This window comes from Rhinopithecus roxellana, chromosome 1 (assembly GCF_007565055.1).
Source record: "Rhinopithecus roxellana isolate Shanxi Qingling chromosome 1, ASM756505v1, whole genome shotgun sequence".
In the NCBI taxonomy this organism is placed as follows: Eukaryota; Metazoa; Chordata; class Mammalia; order Primates; family Cercopithecidae; genus Rhinopithecus; species Rhinopithecus roxellana.
The window spans coordinates 189,293,595-189,315,783 of record NC_044549.1 but is presented as its reverse complement, the minus strand read 5'-3'; the positions used below and the strand labels follow the sequence as shown (position 1 = coordinate 189,315,783).

At 35.2% G+C, this 22,189-nt stretch overlaps 1 protein-coding gene across 1 annotated transcript in view; it reads right to left on the bottom strand.

The window, feature by feature from the left end:
• The window catches only part of SLC25A36 (solute carrier family 25 member 36), a 35,142-nt gene that overhangs the window by 8,891 nt on the left and 4,062 nt on the right, over positions 1–22,189 (bottom strand). Inside the window, exons 2-4 of the mRNA XM_010378259.2 lie at positions 11,190–11,354; positions 8,317–8,394; positions 4,694–4,794 (exon numbers count right to left, since the gene is read on the bottom strand). Coding sequence (XP_010376561.1) covers positions 4,694–4,794; positions 8,317–8,394; positions 11,190–11,354 — 344 coding nt within the window. The remainder of the gene's footprint in view (positions 1–4,693; positions 4,795–8,316; positions 8,395–11,189; positions 11,355–22,189) is intronic.

Here is a 22,189-nt window from a genome sequence, read left to right as displayed (position 1 = left end):
CCTGTAGTGTTGCGTTTTCAGTACTTTTTATTTCAACTAACTTCTGTAAGAACAAAGCCCACCTAACCTCCTAAATGTATTAACACCACTTTTAAAAGTAATTAAAACTAAAACAGCTAAGATCCCATATATACTTATCCTGCATTTATTTGCAAAGTAATGATATTAATTTTTTTTTTCAAAAGAGTTCTAAGAAAGCCAAGTATCAACAGACAAAAAAGAATGGAAAGCATTGTATTAGGCTTTTAAATATGTTATGCTAAGCAAAGAGAACTGTGATTTTATCTAAAACTTTTAAGACAGTATAATACCATTTACAGCTATATATTGTTATCACATTCTTTGGAGGTCAAGGCTGTTACCGCCAAGCTGAAGACCCCAGGCTTTTATTACATGACGATTGAAAAATACCTCATTCTTCCTTCTAGAAGGAATATTATAAAGGAATCAGACTTAGGCTTTATAAAATACGCAATGCACACACAAATTCAGGAAATAAAAGTTAATTTCCCGCCTCCTAATTCCACAGCTATTATAAAATCCCAGGGTGCGTTTCTTATACTACAGGCTGCAAGAGATGCTCAGATCAGTACTCACGAGGTTTAAGTTAGTCCATATTTCTACAGGAAGTGACCTGCGGATGGGGAGCATGAGATGACACGATCTCACTCTTTTCTCGGGAGAAATGTACAGTAAATGCCTAAAATAGACACAGGCTTTTCTGTATCATAACAACAAGCAGTGACCTCATCAGAAACATGTGTACAAATTGAATCCCATTGGAAGGATTTGAGAAATATTTACTGTGAGATCTAACTTTTTTGAAAATTTTAAGTTAAAAAAAAGAAAGGAATATCAAAATGGGCCATTTAAAAAAATGTACCGAGTACTGAAAATCCTACCATCTGCAGCAGTTTCAGAATCTAAATACTTACCTAAAAGAAGATCAATTCTGCCTTAAAGAAAAAATGCTAACCTTGTCAAAAGGGAATATTTAGAGGGGATCATCATCTCCCATTTTCCTACCACTATTATCTATTATGATTAAGGAGGTGAAAACACAATTTCTATTCTTTAACAATCAGCCTACTTAGTAAATCTTAAAAAAAAAAAACCCAACAGAATATTCAAGTAACTTCATTTTGGAGCTATTTATATAAATTTTTAATAAAATAAAGTATACGTTGCTACAATAGTACCTTTCACCTTTTGCACTATGGCCAGTAATATTGCACATCCATACTTATGAAATATTTTGCATTATTTTGTATTTAATTTCTTGTGTTCTACAAAACAAAAAACAGGAAGAATGTTTACACACAAACACACAAAACATCTGTCCAACCATCCATCTGGCTGAATTAACTGCCATGGACAAATAAAATATTGTTCAAAAATATTTCATAAATGTAAGACAATACCTGTATTTAATGAGTAAAAGCCTTTATTATAATGAAGTTTAAGTCTAATAGAAAAACATAAATTGAAAAATAACAGTGTATGCTGTAAGCAAATAAAACCCACTACATATGTAGGAAACTTTCAATGATTACATTACTAGTATTTTAAAAACTGAGAAGTAACTGAATGTATAATCCAATCAAAATCAGAATTCATTTCCTTTACGTTTATAATGTTCTATATAAAAGTATATACATGCCAGATAAAATCTTTTAAAAATTGGGAATTACTATAAAGAAAGAAGTAATTTAATAAATTTTTTTGCATACATCTGTGCCTAGGTGTATACAGAGGAATATACAACTTAATTTAAACAAAATATACAGGCAACAAAACAGATACCCTCAATAGCTGAGATATACTGAGTCTGTCAAAGGTCATGTGTAGGAGGAAAAAACGGCAGGCAAAATATTAAGAGTCAACATTATTTAATTTGATTAAATATTCTCACAACTGAAAAAAATTTTTAATGCATGAAAATGTACAGCTCAATTTTAGAGGCTTATAAATTCTTACAGTATGCACTACAACAAATAAAAAGACCCACTTTAAACTGTCCTTTTAATAAAATAAATTTTTAGTATCTAAACATGAGTTCATATGGATAAAATGCAAAATGAAAATGAATTGAGAGGTCACTTGGAATAAAAATCATGTACAGTGCCTTATAAATCCTTAATGTATGTGCTATCTGGTGTGTTAAAATCTTGCAGGCAGTATCATTAATGGTCCATTTTAGTGTGTTTTTGTGTACTAAAGTGACAAGGTTAGCATTTTTTCCCTTGAATAGACAGCTAAAAATGATTTTTCACAGAACTATCTTTACTTCATACCCCCAAATCATTCATGTTTAGACCTATAAAAATAATCCTAAAAAAACCCCAGAGTAATCTGGTCTAGATTATTTCAAGAACAAAGGGGGCAAAAGGCTACTTTAATGAGTCTGCATTGGACCATTAAGTTTTACTAACCATATAGTTATGAATAAAACTGCAAAGCTAAATGTTAATGCTCATTAATAGTGCACAGAAGCTCTGAAAGCACAGTTCTCAGAACAATGTAACTGCAAACAAATTCAAGCAGTATTTTCTACACAATAAGTGTACAGTGCAATAACCTCTGAACAAGTATGAGACTATAAGTTTACCAAAACTCGATGAATTCAAGTTGGGAAATGGTATCAATTTATAGATAAAAACGAACTACATGTTAACATTTGTAAACATTTGAGAAAAAAGTGCAAAGTGACAATTCTACTGAAATTCTTTGCAATGTGATACAAATACAGTAATAAATTCTGATGAGATAATCTAATGAAATAAGATGTTCCAGTGGAAATATATTCTGAACCTCTACATTTGCTATACTGATATAACACATATCAACCTAAGGCCGGGTGCAGTGGCTCACGCCTGTAATCCCAGCCCTTTGGGAGTCTGAGATGGGCGGATCACGAGGTCAGGAGATCGACATCATCCTGGCTAACACAGTGAAACTCCGTCTCTACTAAAAAAAAATACAAAAAATTAGCCGGGCACGGTGGCGAGTGCCTGTAGTCCTAGCTCCTTGGGAGGCTAAGGAAGGAGAATGGCGGGAATCCTGGAGGCGGAGCTTGCAGTGAGCTGAGATCAGGCCACTGCACTCCAGCCTGGGAGACAGCGAGACTCCGTTTCAAAAAAAAAAAAAAAAAAAAAAAAAAAAAAAAATCAACTTAAAATGACCGCTCATTTAACTTTCTAGACTCCAATTCTTTCAAATAAGATTAATATTTCTTTATAATTATCTGAGGTTATAAGCCAAAAACATAATCACTGGTAATTCAGAAATGTATTTTTAAAGAAACTGATAGAGTGGTTATAAGGTTTGTCACTGGCCACCAACCTTTACCTTACATCCAAATTCATAGGGGAAAAATTCTATCTATTAATATTCAACATCTGTAAAAATTACATTAAAAATAATTCTAGTTGTAACAAGATAATCTCTATGACCCTAAATGAAAGAACTGATTCTCAAAATCCAAATCTATGTAGACCACTTGACTCATTCCATGGGTAAGCTAACAGAGGTTCACATAAATTACATAATTTGTCCAAGGTCTCCTTATTGGTAAATGATTGTATTTCACTCTTTTGACCTTTAGATTGTCCCTTCCAGTTTTAAAGCTTCAGTGAGTCAATCGACAATTACTAAATACAAAAAGTCTTAGAAACAGTTTGTAATAATGATAAGGGCTATTGACCTTTCAGAAATTTGTATTTCAAACTTACTTCATGAAGTATATAGGTCAAATTGACTCAATTTATTTTTAAACCAAAAGTGTTTAACAGTTTAGGGCACTCATTATTAAGCACATAATTGACACTCAATTTATTGATCAATAGCTGATGAAAGCAGCTACAGTTTATAAAGTTACAGCATAATTTGAAAATCTGAGATATAAGTAAATATGCAATCAATCTCAGATATTAGGGAGAATTTTCTATGGAAAACCGAAGTTCATGGCTTTGTCCAACATGCGTAGCAGCAAATGATTCCAGAACCAGATTGGTCAAACCAACTGTTTATCTTTATGGCAGTATAAAGACCTAAAACTTGTTGTTTTAATTCAGAATCATATATACTTATCAGTGATGACAGAAAGAGAGTTCCTGGAAACATTTCTATAGTAAGCATGTACACATAGCCAGTATCTAAATTTCAGGAGCTATCTAGTGTGAATTATGTAGAATAAACAATTTTTAAAAATACACATGGTAACTGAATTATCATCACTCACAAAAATTTCAGCATTTGAGCACAGGACAAAATGAATACTTTACCAAGAACTGCCGACACATTTCAGACAGAAGCCAAAACATGCAGCAAAAAGGGAAAAGACACTAACAGAAATTGAGGAGAGAAGAGTAAATCACAGCTCTGTAACTTATTTACAGTGTAATTATGGTTGGATTCTTAAAACTGTTAACAATGATCACTAAACATTCAGTGGACTACACAAGGCAATATAAATATATTACTTGTACCCTAGCATGGAAACTCTTAACTACAAAAATGTCAACTGATGACAGATTTTACGTATACCTAATTTGGTTTATATCGATAGATGTAAAAATCATCTCATCAATGAAAAGCACATAAATCATCAACTTCTCACTACAAACTTATAATTCAATATTAAGCCTCTAGGTTTCAAAAAGTTTTTTTGTTTTTTAATATTATACATTCATACCTGCCATTGCCGCTGAAATCATGTGTACCTGGGTAGAATCAGGATCAAATACATCATTCAACTTTTCCTTGCAGTTTGAATAAGCAGCAAAGTATATTGCTCTAAAATAGAGATTTAGATTTATCAATAAGCATGTTCTTAATGCATAAGACTTACATATAAATTGATCTTCATAATTTTAGAATGGAGAAATTTAAAAACCATAAACAAAGTCCTAGCCACATTCTCATGTAACATTAGATATATACACTTTTCATAAATACTCTGAAGTACTTTTTGTATTGACTCATTAAAGACAGTATCAAATGTAAAGTTCCTACCATTCATCCTCAAACAGACCCCCATCCAATACTCTGACAGTCACTTAACTCACTAAAACTTGGTATCCAAAAAGATAAAAAGAAAAAATGAAATTTTAAAAAAAGAAAATAAAAACAAAATAACAACTAATTTAAACAAAAAGTATTTAAGATTTTGATGTTTAGAAACTAAACGAATGAATAAGGCTGTAAGGCTGGTGCAGCGCTAAGGCTAAAGTAAATATAGTTATTGGAGATAAGTAGATATGGCATGAGCACTTAACATATAATTTTTTTCATGGGGAGAAGAGGGTGAAGCAGATCCAAATGATTAAAATATATGCTAAACAATTTTAAGATACTGTGGTATATTCTAATTCATAGTACACACACTGTAATTCACATTATCCTTAAACAGACAAAACAATTCCAACAAAAGAAATCAGACCCATCAGGTCAGAATGTTTTCCAGTGTTTGTAAACACTGAGTGAAATTTAATTATTTCCCTCATTGTTAACTTACTGACTATGATTTTATGCATCCCCACTACCTCTTCTATGTTAACTTCCCATGCTTTGAATTATTTGCTTGCTGTATGAAATATCCTGTTATTTCCCCATCTTATTGGATGATTACTCATCCAATAAGAATCAGAGTAGACAAATACAAATGAGAATTTCACTGTTGTACCTTTATTAATGTGCTTAAGAAAAAAGGAAAATTAATATAACTTAAAATGAAACATCGTACTTTATGAGAAAGAAAAACATAAGATACACTTGATGTCAAGTTGGGAAGGGGAATAAACAATGCATTTCTAGAAATCAGTAAGAAAAAAAGAAATCCTAATGAGAAAATGGCCATGAAATACATATAGGCAATTCACAGGATAGACAAATGACAAATGACAAGAAAGTATGACTATACCAAAAATTAAATAAATATATATTAAAACAGGGAAAAATCCCTTTCAGTCCATTTGGTAAGTATTAAAAAAAGATGGACAGTAGCCAGGATTGGTAAGGCTATGGATAAGGGATAAAAATCCAGTATGCCTTTTTATACTAAGGTAATTTAGTAATATTCACTAGTCTTAAATATGCATATGCCCTTTTATTCAGAAATTCTAATTTTAGGTAACCATCCTAAAAAAAATACTTCCTAGTGTTCAAAGATAAAGGTTGAGGTATGTTTACTGAACCACTGTTTATACAGTGAAAATCTAAAAATAATCTAAATGCATAATAAGCAAATATTTATTAATGATAGAATACTATACAATTAAAAAAAAACCCCACATACTATCCATGGAAAAACTTCAAGTTAAATTAGGTTAAACATTTAGTATGATTCAGTTTATGTAAAGCATAATAAATATTAAGTATACATGTTTTTATGTATATGATAACCCAGAAAAATTACTAGAAGAATATACAGGAACTGTCTATTAATGGTGGTTATCTACGAGAAGTGTGAGTGTTTGGGAAGGTACACAGGATGAGAGATGATGTGTTTAGGGTAGAAACTTTACGCTATACTTTTTTTGTTGTTCTTGTTTTACAAGATAGAGTCTTGCTATGTTGCCCAGGCTGGTTTTGAATTCCTGGTCTCACGTGATCCTCCCACCTCAGCCTCCCAAGAAGATGGATTATAGGCATGAGCCATTGCATTTGGTGTTTTTTTCTTTTAACTTTTTTTATAATTAGGATGCAATTTTGGATATTTTCTTAAAGAGAGAAAAGAACCCATAAAAAGTTGAAACCTAATAAATAACAAGACATGGATCTGGTACATGGTTTGGATATAGAAAGCATTTTCACTCTAAATATGAACTTTGTACAGTGTTCTGTCGTGGAAGAGGCTAACAATCTAAGATGCAATGGTGTCAGAGAAAAATGATGAAGTGATGTTTTCATGTCCTTCTGGCTTCCTTAGTAGGTAACAGAACCATTCTGTTTCGTTTGTCCCATAAGCCAAAAAAATGACTTAGTTTTAAGAGTTCCAGATCTTCCGCTTTCTTACTGCTAGTTCCTTTGGCTGCTCCTTTAGTTATTAGTTCCTTTGCTTGTTCTCTGTCTTTTGACTTTGCATAAAAACTGCTTCACAATGATCTTACTATGCGGTCCTTTGCACCTACACATGGTGCCATGCCCATCCTTTTGGACGGTTACTGATACCTGTTACACCATAGTTCTTTATCCTTATCACCCTGACATCTCTTCAGCATCTTCCTTGAATAGCTTCCTTTTTATTATGGTAAAGGCCATGTACATCACTTATTGTCCTTCAACGATACACAAATTGTCAGGTTTTTAGACTTTTTGTCCCGTTCTTCAACCCTGTTCTAAGCCCTGACATCCTTCCTAGTCCTTTGGTTCTACTTTTCTATCTTGTTTCTTTGAAGTTTGATTTCTATGTGGAAAGTGAGAAAGGAACACTAACTTCAGGTGGAGTGCAGAGCAGGATAGCTATGAAAAGCAGAAAAATTCAAGATACCCTAAATGCCTTTTGGTCCAAGGAAAATATTTGTTTAAAAGAATGCTTACCTTTCTTAGAGTCAAAATTTTTCAAGATGCAGGAGCTGGTTTAGTTAAACTCACAAATCTACCAAGCACTTATCTCAAAATATCAGGAGTATTTTACAGCCTTAGCCCTGTGTAGATTTTCAATCCTGCAGCCCCAAATTCTTCTAACTCCTATGGTCAGATGAGAGCATAAGCATCTCCCCAGAAGACTCAATATACTGCCACTAGCTATGAGGGTATTTCCAGATTTATCTTGCAAATATTACTAATTTTACATCTCCTAGTCAATGCAATATAAAGATATATAATATATTCATAATTTTCAACTTTGATTACACCATCTCCCCCCAAAAAATCTCCGTTTATAGAATTTTAACATTTAAAACTCTTATCTATAAATACAGTTCCTTAAACTTCTAGCTATAATATGCGATACTTTATTATTTTCCCCAGTATAAGACTATCAATAATTTAATGCAAATACTATACCTTCTCCCTTATATTATGAAACATAGCCTTTGTATTCATATTACTACTGTTAATTTCTAATAGCACTGAAATACTGTTAGTCTTCAAAATATCCAGTACCATTTCCTACCACCAAACATTATTATATAAATTTGTTCTGACTAGCATCTGTAATTCTTAAAAAGAAAATTAAGTATTTTAACTTCCCATAATCATTGAAAACCACATTTATAAATTTAACTGTATCTATAAATGATTAAATCCAGGTGTGCTGAAACAAAAGAGATTGCCATAATTTGCTTAACTTGAAACAATTTTTTTTTTTTTTACCTGGAAGGGGCTACCCCCACTAAATTGGGGCCTAATCCTCTAAACAAGGAACGTGGCCCTTCTTTTTCCAAGATCAACCTGAAAGAGAAAAAACATTCTATTAGAAATACCCTTCAAAGTCTGGTATAAATAAAGTTATACCAGATTTACTTTGTATAAATAAAGTTAGAGTCTAAATCCAGTATATTTGTATTATGTTATGCTTCTCTGGTTTTCCTTATTTATTAAAAATTTGTGGCCAGGCACGGTGGCTTATGCTTGTAATTTCAGCACTTTGGACACTGAGGCGGGCAGATTCCTTGAGGCCAGGAGTTCAGACCAGCCTGGCCAACATGATGAAACCTCACTGCTAATAAAAAACACAGAAATTAGCTGGGCATGGTGGTGCATGCCTGTAATCACAGCTACTCAGGAGGCTGAGGTAGGAGAATCGCTTGAACTTGGAAGGCGGAGGTTACAGTGAGCCAAGATTGTGCCACTGTCCTCTAGCCTAGAGACAGAGTGAAACTCTGTCCCCCCCCCCAAAAAAAAAAAAAATTTAAAAGAAAAAGAGGAAACACAACAAAACACAAAACATTGTTTTTTTTCATGGCATAGCATAAATTGTTGAAGACTGATAATAGATTTAGTAGTAGTGATTAAAATATCTGTTGATTCTTTCCTGAAAGATTAAGACACAAAGATAAAGAGTTCTACATTATTTTCATATGATCATGCTACTCTTATCTTTGATTTCCTTAACTTTACTATCTTCACCAGCAAATTGAAAGCTTAATAACTACCTGCCAACTAGAAATGTAGTTCCTTCCTAATTTTCAGGTCTTTTACTCAATATTGGACAATACTTCTTAGTATTGCAGTATTATCTCATCCCCATTCCACTGAAATGCTGTAGCTAAATCTATCACCCTAATGTCCTTTAAGGTACCAGAATGGTTGGCCTGTTATTTCTCCTGCCACTCAGTTAACAGTTGCTATATTGAGTATTTAACTGTATAGTTAGCTGTTATAAGTAGAAAAAGTAAGTAGATAAGAATAAAGAAGGCGAGGCCCCTGACACTGTAGAATTTGCTGTTCTGTTTTGGTAAAAAGAATTACAACAAAACAAATAAATTAACAGACCATATTAACAAGCAAATACTATACAACCTAGATACATATATGCCCAGCAGAGAAAGGAACAGAGCCAGGTGTAAGTCACAGAAGGCTTTTTTGGAGTAAGTTATGAAATGAAGTTTTGGCAGTGAGAAGGAACAGAAACTGAAGAGTAGGTATTTTAATTCAGAGTTAACAGACTAGGCCAAGTAGTTCTCAAACATCTATCTGCTTAAGAGGGATCTCTTTAAAGGTAGTTGGGTCTAACGGTTAACTTAAGGCCTGAATTGAGTGGCCAGACTTCTCAAGATATGAAGCCCAATGTTGGTAATGAATAACTCTAAGACCTTGAAATAACTCTTCTCTCATACTTAGTTTCATCAGCAGTAAAACAAAACAAAACAAAACAAAAACAGTAGCCCTCTATTGGTTACTGTGAGGATTAAGTAAATTAATATATGAAGAGCTTAAAAGAGGGCCTGAAAAACGGAGAAACTAAAACACAGCCCAGAAGGATTACTAAAGTTCCTGTGAAGAGAAGGCAAAACCACTGAAAAAGAGAATTAAAAAGTATTATCACAGAGGTCAAAAGAAGAATTTTAAGGAGAGGCAATCTGTGGTAGTAAATATCAAAATCATGGTATTAAAATACTTTTCCTATTATAAATCAGATAGAAATATTTATCTGTAACTAGAGCATTTTTTTTTCTTTTTTGAGACAGAGTCTCACTGTATCACCCAGGCTGGAATACAGTGGCATGATCTTGGCTCACTGCAACCCTGCCTCCCAGGTGCAAGTGATTCTCCTGCCTCAGCCTCCCGAGTAGCTGGGATTACAGGTGCACACTACCACACCTGGCTAATTTTGTATTTTTAGTACAGACAGGGTTTCACCATGTTGGCCAGGCTGGTCTCGAACTCCTGACCTCAGATGATCCACCCACCTCGGCTTCCCAAAGTGCGGGGATTATGGGCGTGAGCCACCACGCCCAGCCCAATTACGGCATTTTAATCCAAAACTGTTATCAATTTTATTCTACCTATTCATGCACTTATGTAAACAAGTTTGAAAAAAGAAAAGGCTGATGAAACCTTTTAGTAACAAAGGTAAATACACAGAATGAGTTTATTTGCTATTACAAAATAAACACTACTGAACTAAGTTCAAACAGTGAGCTGATAAGGCAGACACAAAGGCATTCAGTTATTTACGAGTATAAACATGCAAAACCTGACTTTAATAGTTTTGAAATTTCAAATCCAATGGCAACATAACGAAGTATGGCAAAATGTAAAAACAAATCTTTTCCAAACCATCAGGAAATGTTAAACAAATCCTGAATAGCATTAGAACTCTGCTGTCTCAGTTGTACTTAGGTTACATAAAAATCGCAGATTGTCGTTAATTGGATATACTTACTTGTGAGAGTACTTGGAACATTAAAAACATACACGAAAGGAGTTAGCATTAAACATTATCACATTTCAAAAGTAAATGAGTAATCCAAAATAAAATTCTTACAATAGCTTTAGAAAAAAATCCACTGGATAAATGTAGAAATATTCTAAATGCACATGATTTGGAAATAAAATTACACTTTATCTTATCTAACTATTCTTCTCTATTAGGGATTATCACTCCTTATGAGTACAATTCAGAGTAACTTCTGTAAATAGGTTTATAAAGAATCATTTTAAATGTCGCAGAATAAAAGTAAACAAACATCTGGAAATCACTAACGCAAACTAAAAAAAGACTGCTGAATATATGCTCTCACTTTAGGCAATGAAGAGGTCCAGGAGACACTATTCGGTTGACACTGGCTCCAGCCATGGTGTTCAGCTGAACTTCAGATATATAAAGTGTCACAGAAGATGACTGCAGTCGTGTTTTTACAACTTCCAGTGGACATGTCAGAATAGCTCCCACTGTACCACCACATCTAAAAAAAAAAAAAAAAGAACAAAGCTCATCTACTTAATTCGTAAGTTAGTACATATGCCCAGAGCTGTAATCCTCATGGGTACCTGGAGCTTTGCCAACATACTAAAATTTATAATTTTTTATGTTAGATGACTAAACAAATTTTTAAGAGATTCCATTATTTGATTACATACAAACATCTTCAGTAACTAAAATGAACACAGCTTAATAACTATCTGGCAAGAATAATTGCTGATGACTTCAACCGATAGGTGCTGTTACTAAAATTGTACTGGTAAGTCACATCATGGCTTTAAATACTGTCCTAAGGTTTGATTTAGTACTCATGTATATATAACTTGTGGCTCCGTTAAAATCTAGGCCATTCTTTGAGGTATATCCTGTCTTTCAAACTCCTGTCCTTTCAAACTGAATGGTCTTCTGAGCATTACGAAAGAACTCGCTGATAGTTAAACATATATAGTTCTCTTATGTTAGATACCCAAATATTCAAAAGTATTTCATCTACAAAAAAATACAGCATTTGAAGGCATGGCTCACACATGTAATCCCAGAGCTTTGGGAGGAGGCAGGAGGATGGTATGAGGACAGTTTGACATCAGCCTTGGCAACATAGCCAGACCCCACTTTACAAAAAAATTGTTTAAAAAATTAGCCAGGTGTGGTGGGGTGTGCATGTAGTCCTAGCTACTCGGGAGGCTGAGGTGGGAAAAGTGCTTGAGCATAGGAGTTCAGGACTACAGTGAATATGATCACGCCACTGCATTCTAGCCTGGGCAACAGAGTGAGACCCTGTCTCAAAAAAGAAAAAAATTGGCATTTGAGTCTCACAATTAATGTCTGTCAGGCCTACACATGGAAATCTGTGCAATGTAGGTAGGCTTGTTAGAATAATCCAACATAAATAAAAGGACGGATCACCAGAACCATAAGAACAAAAGCTCTTAATGACATTAAACTGTTTAAAAGGTATGTAAGATATAGGCTGAGTAATTATTAGTTTACTATTTTAAAATACAAGAGTAGAAAATAACTTCCTCTTAAAACATTAATAGCTACGAAGTGAAGCCTTTAGAACGGCTTTCTAACCAAAAGGGAAAATCGCTCAGAAAAACTCTTAGTGCAGTCAAAGAGAAAAGCTAGTTGAGTCAGGTTAATATGGACCTTCAAAATGGGCATTAAAATAAGAAAAAGAAAAGCAACCCATGCAATAAAACACTAAACAATTCTACCTCCACAATTAAAACACACACACACACACACACACACATATATATAAAAGGAAAGCAGGCATGGCAATGTTAGTATCACTCCAAATAGAATTTAAAAGAAATTTTAAAAGATAAAAATATGTCTCATTAATTTATTAGTATATTCCACCAAGAAAATAAGATAAAACCAAACTGTATGCAACTAATGAGTGAAAAACTTATGCAACAAAACTATTAAAAGATAAAGAACATTCATACTTAAAATAAAAGACGTAACCCTTACCTCACACTACATTTTAAAATTAACTCAAAATGGATCATAGACCTAAGTTTAAAATGATGAAACTATAAAACATCTAGGAAAAAAACATCTGGAAAAAAATCTTTTAACTTTGTGTTAGGCACAGACTTCTTACATGGAGATCAACAGAAGCACAAATTAAAGAAAAAAAACTGAAAAACTGGACCTTATCAAAACTAAAAACTTATACTCTGAAAGAAACCAAAACTGCTAAGATAATGAAAGAAACTGAGAAGAAAACGAAAGCCACAGACTGAGAACAAATATTTGCAAATCATTACCTGCAAAGGTGCTTATAATCAGGAACAAAACCATGTAATTCAGTAAGAGATTTAACAGATAGTCATATATAGATGCAAATAAACACATAGAATTCTCAAAATCCTTTGTCATCAGGGAAAAGCAAAGTAGATCCATTATAAGATACCACTGCCCATCTATTAATGGCTAGAATTAAAAAGACTGATCAACAGCCAACCGCTGAACAACTGGGAATCTCTTACACTACTAGTGGGAATTAAAAATGGTATAGACATTTTAGAAAGCAGTTTGTCAGTTTCTTACAGAGATAAACATAAAACTGCCACACAACCCTATCTCACTTGTGGGTACTGACCCAAGAGAAATGAACAGGTATGTCCACAAAAAGACTTGTTCATGAATGTTTATAATAGCTATATTTATTAGTAGCTAAAAACCGGCAACAACCCAAATGTCCATCAACTAATGGAAGCAAACTGTGATACACCTATATCATGGAATACTATTCTGCAGTAAAAAGCCACCACCTGGATAAATCTCAAAAGCATTATGCTAACTGAAAAAGCTAGGCACAAAAGGCTTTTATTTTTGACATTAAAAAATTATCCCTACTTAAGCAAACATTTTTATGATATTCTAGAAAAGGCAAAATGAGACAAACAGAAATGAGATCAGTGGTTTCCAAGGGGTAGAGGAGAGGGAAGAAAGTGACTGCAAGGGGTACGGGGGAATTCTTGGAATAACAAAAAATGTTCAATATCCTTTTTTTTGAGATAGGGTCTTGCTCTGTCACCAAGGCTGGAGTGCAGTGGCATGATCATAGCTCACTGTAGCCTTGAACTCCTGGGTTCAAGCAATCCTCCTGCTTCAGCCTCCCTAGCAGCTGGGACTACAGGCACATGCCACCATGCCCAGCTAAGTTTTTTAATTGTTTGTTGAGACAGTGTCTTGCTATGTTGCACAAGCTGGTCTTGAACTGATAGCCTCAAGCAATCCTCCCACTTCAGGCTTCCAAAGTATTGGGATTATAAGCATGAACCATTGGGCCCAGTCAATATCCTGACTATAGTAGTGCTTAAAGGACTTTATAAATCTGCTGAAAGTCAATAAACTGCATACATTTAACAAAGCACAGATTTTACTGTATGTAAACCATACACTGACAAATCTGATTTGAAAAATACTGTGAAAACTAGTAGGAATTCTTAATATATGATCTGGGGCTGAATATATTTATATTATGTGAAACATTCAATCATAAATAATCTTAGTATTTCAAAAAAACCTCCACTCATAGCTTTAAATAGGCAGTTAAAAAAATTTAACCTCCCCCCAAAAAATGTCAAAACCACAATTATATGGTCAGATTTCAACAAAATTAGACAAAAAGTAGTAGGATTATAGCAAATCTGAAACAAAATTAAGTAGAACTTAGAAACCTCAATACTCAATAAACAAGGAAAAGATATTTTCAAACAGCCATGAGATAGTCTTAAAACCTCATTATATGTAAGGCCATAAGGAGAATCTTAAATAGAAGCCATCAATTTACTTATGATAAGAGTTGAGGGTTAAGTGGTAAAGACATGAGTCATCATCACACAGTATACTTTGAGTATATGCAATGCAGAACTCAGAAGAACCTGTGGGTTGGTCCATACCATATTCACACTACAACAGTGATCTATTATGGCAAACCATAATAATTTCAATTTGTCTTTGCCTGATTTCTTTTTAGCAGTTTAGTTTATTTACTTTGTAAATGTATTGAGCATAAAACCCACAAACAGGCCCAAAATCTATAATAAACATGTGTATGTTTTGATTTTATATTCTGTAAAACCTAAGAAAGAGTATTGTTGAATATGAATAACTTCTAAAAAATGTATTCAATGAACATGAATTAATTCTATAATTAAAACGAAAACAAACAAAAAGCAACATGAGCACATAAAGTCATGATTCCTACCCAGTCATTCCTGGTTCCAAGAAAATAAATATTATACAGCGAAAACAAAACAACAATGGTAAAAACAATACCTATGCCTCACACGCTTGTTGTAAAGATGATATAATCCACATAAAGCATTTTGTAAAGTGGCACATAAAAAGTACTCAATAAATAGTAGCTATGTAGTTATGTATTTCTATTACTGATAATAGTAACTATGAAATTTTGTAATAGAAGTATTATGAATATTTTGTGGCCAGACCAACAGACAAAGTAAATACTATGATATTTAAAAAACACTTCAGCAAGTAAAACACATGAGAATCTGAACTGGCCAGGCATGGTGGCTGATGCCTGTAATCCCAGCCCCTTTCAGAGGCTGAGGTGGTAGGATCACTTGAGTCCAGGAGTTTGAAACCAGCCTAAGCAACACAGTGAGACTCTGTCTCTTAAAAAAAGAAAGAGGCTGGGCGTGGTGGCTCATGCCTGTAATCCTAGCACTGTGGGAGGCCGAGACAGGTGGATCACCTGAGGTCAGGAGTTCGAGACCAGCCTGGCCAACATGGTAAAACCCTGTCTCTACTAATAATACAAAAAATTAGCTGGGTGTGGTGGTGCACGCCTGTAATCCCAGCTACTCTGGAGGCTGAGGCAGTAGAATCGCTTGAACCCGGGAGGCAGAGGTTGCAGTGAGTCAAGATTGTACCACTGCACTCTGGTCTGGGCAACAAGAGTGAAACTCTATCTCAAAAAAAAAAAAAAAAAAAAAAAAAAAAAAAAAAAAAAGAGAGAGAGAGAGAAAGAAAAAAACAGCCAGGTACAGTGGCATATGCCTGTAATCCCAGCTACTTGGGAGGCCAAGGTGAGAGGATGGCTTAAACATGGGAGTTCAAGACTTTAGTGAGCTGTGATTGCACAGCTAGGCAACAGAGTGAGACCCTGTCTCAAAACGATGACGACAACAACGACAAAAAACAAAATTAAAAAACAAAAAAAAAATAAGGCCAGGCATGGTGGCTCACATCTGTCATCCTAGCACTTTGGGAGGCCGAGGAAGCCGGATCACTTGAGGTCAGGAGTTCAAGACCAGCCTGGCAAACATGGTGAAACACCACCTCTACTGAAAATACACACACACACACAATTACCTGGGCATGGTGGTGCACACCTGTAATCCTAGTTACTCGGGAGTCTCAGGTGGGAGGATTGTTTGAACCTGGGAGGTGGAAGTTGCAGTGAGCTGAGATTGCACCACTGCACACTCCAGCCTGGGTGACAGAGCAAGACTCCACCTCAAAAAAATAAGTAAGCAAATTGTAGAGAGGAGGGGATGGCATAAGTGGGTATATGCACAAGCACTTAGGTTGTCCTGAAGCAGTTTTACATTATAGAATGCAATAGGTGTGTAGTGTATGGGTGACACTCTGGTATTTCTCTTGCTGCAATTTAAAAAATAATTGTTACGCACACTGAAATCAGAATTGATGTGGAGAACACAACCATTGCTTCAATACAGTTGGGATGAACTACATTAGGTTTATCTTTTCTCCATGTCAAAAATATCACTGTCTAAAGAAATATGCCAGAAGAACAGAAAGCCCCAGAGAAATCGGCAGCTGCAAGTTTTCAACCAATGAGGCAAATGGGAAAGACAACTTAGTAAAGAGGAAGAAAGCTTGCAGAGGGAAATACCAAAAAGCAGCAGAGTTTTGCCCTGCAGAATCCCTGGGAGGCCTAATGATTAAGGGCACCAAGTATTCAAGAGGGAATTAAGGCAAAGAACTGAAAACAGGACTGGCTGCTGCCACACAGGCTGTACGACAAAGGTAGGATGCCCAGTGTCTCCCTATGCCTTATACACACACACACACACACACACACACACACACACACACACGATAAAACTATATTCCTAGGCAGAAGGCTAATTCTCTGAAGAACACAAACTCAACATTTCTGAGCTTAGTTTAGCAGGAACAAAGGATGCAAAAACAATCCACACCAAGATGCACTACTGCAATCTTTCAAGGACTTCAACTTCCAGAAAGAAAAAAGGTCACATAATAGAGGAAAAGTGATCAGATTAGCATCACGCTTCTCGACAACTGCAGATTACTTATCCTAAAATTCTATACCAAACCAAACTATACAACTGCGACAAAGAAGTATTCAAGAAATTGTCTACTGTATACCCTTTTCTTACACAGCTAACTAAAAAATGTCTTCCACAAATTAAGAGAGTAAACTAAAAGAAGATGGTGGTGGGGAGGGAATCAAAAGCAGGAACAGAATAACCCAAGACACAGAAAGAAGTCCCAAGATGATAGTGAAACGGCAGACCTGGAAAAAAAACAAGCAAGATAGGATTAGGATGACAGAATTCAGTGGGACAGAAGTCTCCAGGAAAAAAAAAGACTAACAGATGAACACAGCTGACCACATGAAAAAAAATGTTCAAGTATGAGTATTCACATAACTAAGCAAAAATTTTTTAATGGAGGCAATTATTAACTTCAGGGGCAGTCAGCGGCAGTGGCAAGGGGGTGGGTGGGGGAGTGGGGAGGAATGAAGTTATTCATAAGAAAGGAAAGGTCACCATAATAGACAACTTAAACTTAGCTCTGCAGTGAACAATATTTGTATTGTCACAATAAGGTCAGCACTGACTATTGATTTAACAAAAACTGTATCAAATTATATATTGAGAGGATGTAAAGAAAGGGGAAACAAGAGAGTAGTAAAATATAACTAACTCCTTATCTACCACAACAGAAAGATGATGTATAATATATTAATTTGAAAACTAAGAAAAAGCAACAGAGAAAAAATGGTGGAGTAGAAGCAGGCACTCATTACTGGTCTTATTTCCCTCTGATCCAGTGATGTGGATGACATCAGTTGCAAGCTGTGGCCAATGTAATTTGCTATTAATAACACAGTTCAAGGCTAGATGCTTTACTATTTTAAAAAAGTTACAATTCAAAGTTATTTCTATAAAACAGTCACTGGTTTGTTTTGTGTGCTTTCTTGACTGGCAAAGAATTCCAAAGACAGAATAGCCAAGTCTGTAGCAGAAGAACGAGTTCATTACTCTGTAACATCAAAAATTCAGAAAGGAAAAGTTTCTTTAAATGTCACTATACCCCTGGTCACTATACCCTTGGTATACCCAGATTAGAAGTAACTACATGTTCTTTATGTTCAGAGCAAAACGACCTGGATCGACACTCATTTAAAGTTTTATAGGCAAATGTCTTATATCTTAAAGATATGAGAAGGCCAAGATCGCTTGGTGAGTCAAATAATCACATAGCTATGTATTGATCTTATAGAATATTTAAAATTTTCTAATATGGTTATCACTGAAGAATTTTATAAGACATTTTAAACTATTTCATTTTCATGTTTGCCAAATTGTACAGTAAGTTTATCAAGTCATCTCAGTAATTTACTGGAATGTGGACACATCTCTAGCCTATTAGGTAATACTGCAGACGCTAGTAAAGCCAAACTTTTTAGAGTTTAACTGTCTAAGAACTTTCAAATGATGTTTCTACTTAGCGCATATAATGAAGATAAAAATTCTAGCATGCCAGGGCATCTAGCTACCTTAAGGGCCTTTATGGACCTCTTGAGTAAAGGAGCGGCAAAAAGATACTTAGAGTGTTTTTGTTTGTTTCTGAAGCTAGGCACAGTGTAACCAAAACTGCTTTAAAAAAACAAAACAACCCTGTGCAAACAGGTCTTGTAAGAAAGGCCTCTGTTGGGGGCCTCAAAGTGCTCTCCCACACTAGTTATTGAAGCACAGGAATCAAAAGTTGAGGGTGGGGAGATGGGAGACAAAGGAGAAAGAAATTGTTCACTAAGTGAATATGAATAGTAAGCAGATGAATTTCAGCCATCATACCCAGTCATGAATCCCTAAGACAGTACACAGACATAAAACTCCATCGACTGGATAGTCCCAAGCTGCTGAACCACTAGATCTGGCTCCCCTAGCTTTAAAAGGACTTTTACTAGCCATACTTGGAAAAAATCCAAGGCACTGTTAGATATATGTCCTCAATATTAACCTCTTGAGCATGTATGGATTAGGAAACTTGTTTTTAACAGGAAAGGTAACAGATGAACAAAATATTTTCTGATGAGGTCCACAATATTTGTATGTGCATATTATTTAAAAAGGTACTTCAGAATTCATTTTGTTAACTGTACACAGTGTTTAGCTTTATAAGGCAAGATGAATAGGATAAAATATTTTATTTTTCTGCCTGCAGTGATACTCTACTTAGGGTATTAGTTACATTAAGAAATATCACTCACTAAAGATGAACTTTCTTTAAAATGCTAGCCAAACTTAAGGAGTTTTTCAATCTTAAAACACGTAGACTGCACTGGGCGCAGTAGCTCAGGCCTGTAATCCCAGCCTTTGGGAGGCCAGGGTGGGTGGATCGCCTGAGATCAGGAGTTCAAGACCAGCCTGGCCAACATGGTGAAACCCTGTCTCTACTAAAAATACAAAAAATTATCTGGGCGTGGTGGCAGGCACCTGTAATCCCAGCCACTTGGGAGGCTGAGGCAAGAGAATTGCTTGAACCTGGAAGGTGGAGGTTGCAGTGAGACAAGATCGTGCCATTGCGCTCCACCATGTGCAACAACAGCAAAAGTCCATCTCAAAATAATAATAATAATAATCATAATAATAAAATGTAGATTGTCCCTGAAATTCTACGCAAATCATTAAGGAAGTCTTACCAAAAATTGTATCTCTGGTAGTACATTTGTGTAACTATTTTCTCTGAAGCTTTAATGTTCAGACAAAGAAACAATGCAAGTTTTTGAAATGGCGATGGTCATCTATATACCTGAAAAACTAACTTATGAAAAGTCAGCAATGCATGGTTCAGAATAAAACAGCATTTTTTAAAGTATAAGAAGTGTTTCTGATGCAGAAAAAAATTCACAGGTTATTCTTATTTTGGATAATAAAGCAAAATCAAGACTAGTAATACAGAAAATTTTAGCTAACTTAGATAAACATGGAAGCAAGCTGTATCATGCAGCCCAAGATGTAGTTGTACAGTCTTTACCACTATTTAGAGTGTTTTTTGGTTTTCGTAAAGGTAGGCACAGTGTAACCAAGACTGGTTTAAAAAAACAAAAACGAAAATCTCTGTGCAAATAGGTCTTTTAAGAAACAGCAATGCCTTTGTTGGGGGCCTCAAAGTGCTTACTATTTTAAGGAAAAATAGTAGGATACGAGACTGAGAAAGAAAAAAAAAAGTCCATTATAGGAACAAAATAGGCTGAGGGAATGTGGTAGGTTTAGTAAAAGTAAATTTCCCCCTTTCTTTGCTACCCTTTACAGCAAATCTTAAAATTGTCTATTTGTTGTCTCTAATTTCTCTCCTACTCCTACTACTTTTACTCCCCTGCCCTGGAAATTACTGAAAAAGTCACCAAAGGTCCTCAATTAAATTCAGTGGTTAACAGCTTTCAGATATCTTAAATGACACCAACATTGGATAGTTGATTATTTACTCCTTTCTAGATCTTGTATATTTGCTTCATTTGGATTTCAGAATACCATATTTTTTTTAGTCACTATGAAGTCTACTTGGCTGGTTCCTCCTCTTCTCTTCATTCCTCTTCTTCTCATTCCTCTTCTCCTGCTCTCTTTTATTGAAGTCCCCGGAGGGTAGTTCTTGGTCTCTTCTTCTCTATATTCACTCCCTTAGTGATCTCAACTAGGCTCATGGCACCACTTATGTTTCAATGACTACTAAATGTATATCCCTAGTCCAATCCTCTTTCCTGGACTCCAGGCTAGTACATCCAATCACTTAAACAACCAGCTTCTTGACCTCTCTACTTCTCAAACTTACCATGTCTAAAATGGAACTTCTGATCTCCCCTTACGCCAACTCTGTTCCATCTGCAACCTTGCCCATCTCAGTTGACAGCAATTCCACCCTTCCAGGTGCCCAAACTAAAAACCCTGGAGTTATTCTTTGCTCTTCTTCTACACTCTGCATTCAATAGGTCAAAAATCTTACTATCTTTACCTTCCAAGTCTAGCTAGAATTCAACCACTTCTCACAATGTCCATTGCTTCCTGACCTAGTCTGAATCACCATTATCACTCAGGTGGATTACTGAAATAGCCAAATCAACTCCCTACTTTTGCCCCTGACCCATGCATAGTCTAACAGAGACCAATTAGCCTTTAAAAATTCTATGATGACTCCTCCCATTTCAGTAGAAAAGGTCACAGTCCTTTAAAGGCCTAAGAAGGCTCTATCATTCTGGCCATACCTGCCTCATTCTCTCACTCTTACTGGGGCTAGGGTCTTACTGGGACTAGGGTCTTACTGGGGCTAGTTCCTTTTGTATAGCTAATTCTCTCCCTTCCAAGTCTTTACTCAAATGTCATCTTCTCAATAAGATTCATCATCATTCAATTTAGTACTAGAGTGCACTCCCACCACAGCCCTTAAAGGTGCACCACTTTTTCCCCATAGCACTTAACGCCTTCTAGTTAATGAAAACAACTGCTAAACAAGACAGTCCCTTTTCAGATAAATGTCGATATTCTTCAATACTATATTAAAACTGGACAAGCGGTAGGTTCTTAAAGGTTAGTTGCAATGTAGAATCTGAACTATACCAGTAAACTTTTCATACTGTTGTATTAAAATCCACTGGTCTATTTTAAAATCTGAATGACTCTTTTACCCATGCCTGACTCTATGACATCATATATATCGGTCATTTGAAAAATACCGGTTCACTGGGTTTGCAGGTTTTTCAAAACATTCTAAACGTATTAAAAAATGTACACTTACTATCACCATCTCATCAGAAACATCCTTAGGTATTGGAAGGCTGGGGGAGAGGGGTCAATTCAAAAATTCAAATTTCTGTTTGAAAACTAGAATTTTGTCATTGGTAACAAATGCTATCAGTGGTTTTCCTTAAAAAGGCTTCCTTCAGTTTTTGAGAAAATGTCTAGTCTGAGTAGTCAGTCTATTAATCGTTAAGAAAGAACGGGTCTCCATGAAAAAAAGAAGCTAGTGTAGCCTACAATTGAAACAATGCAGAACCCCACT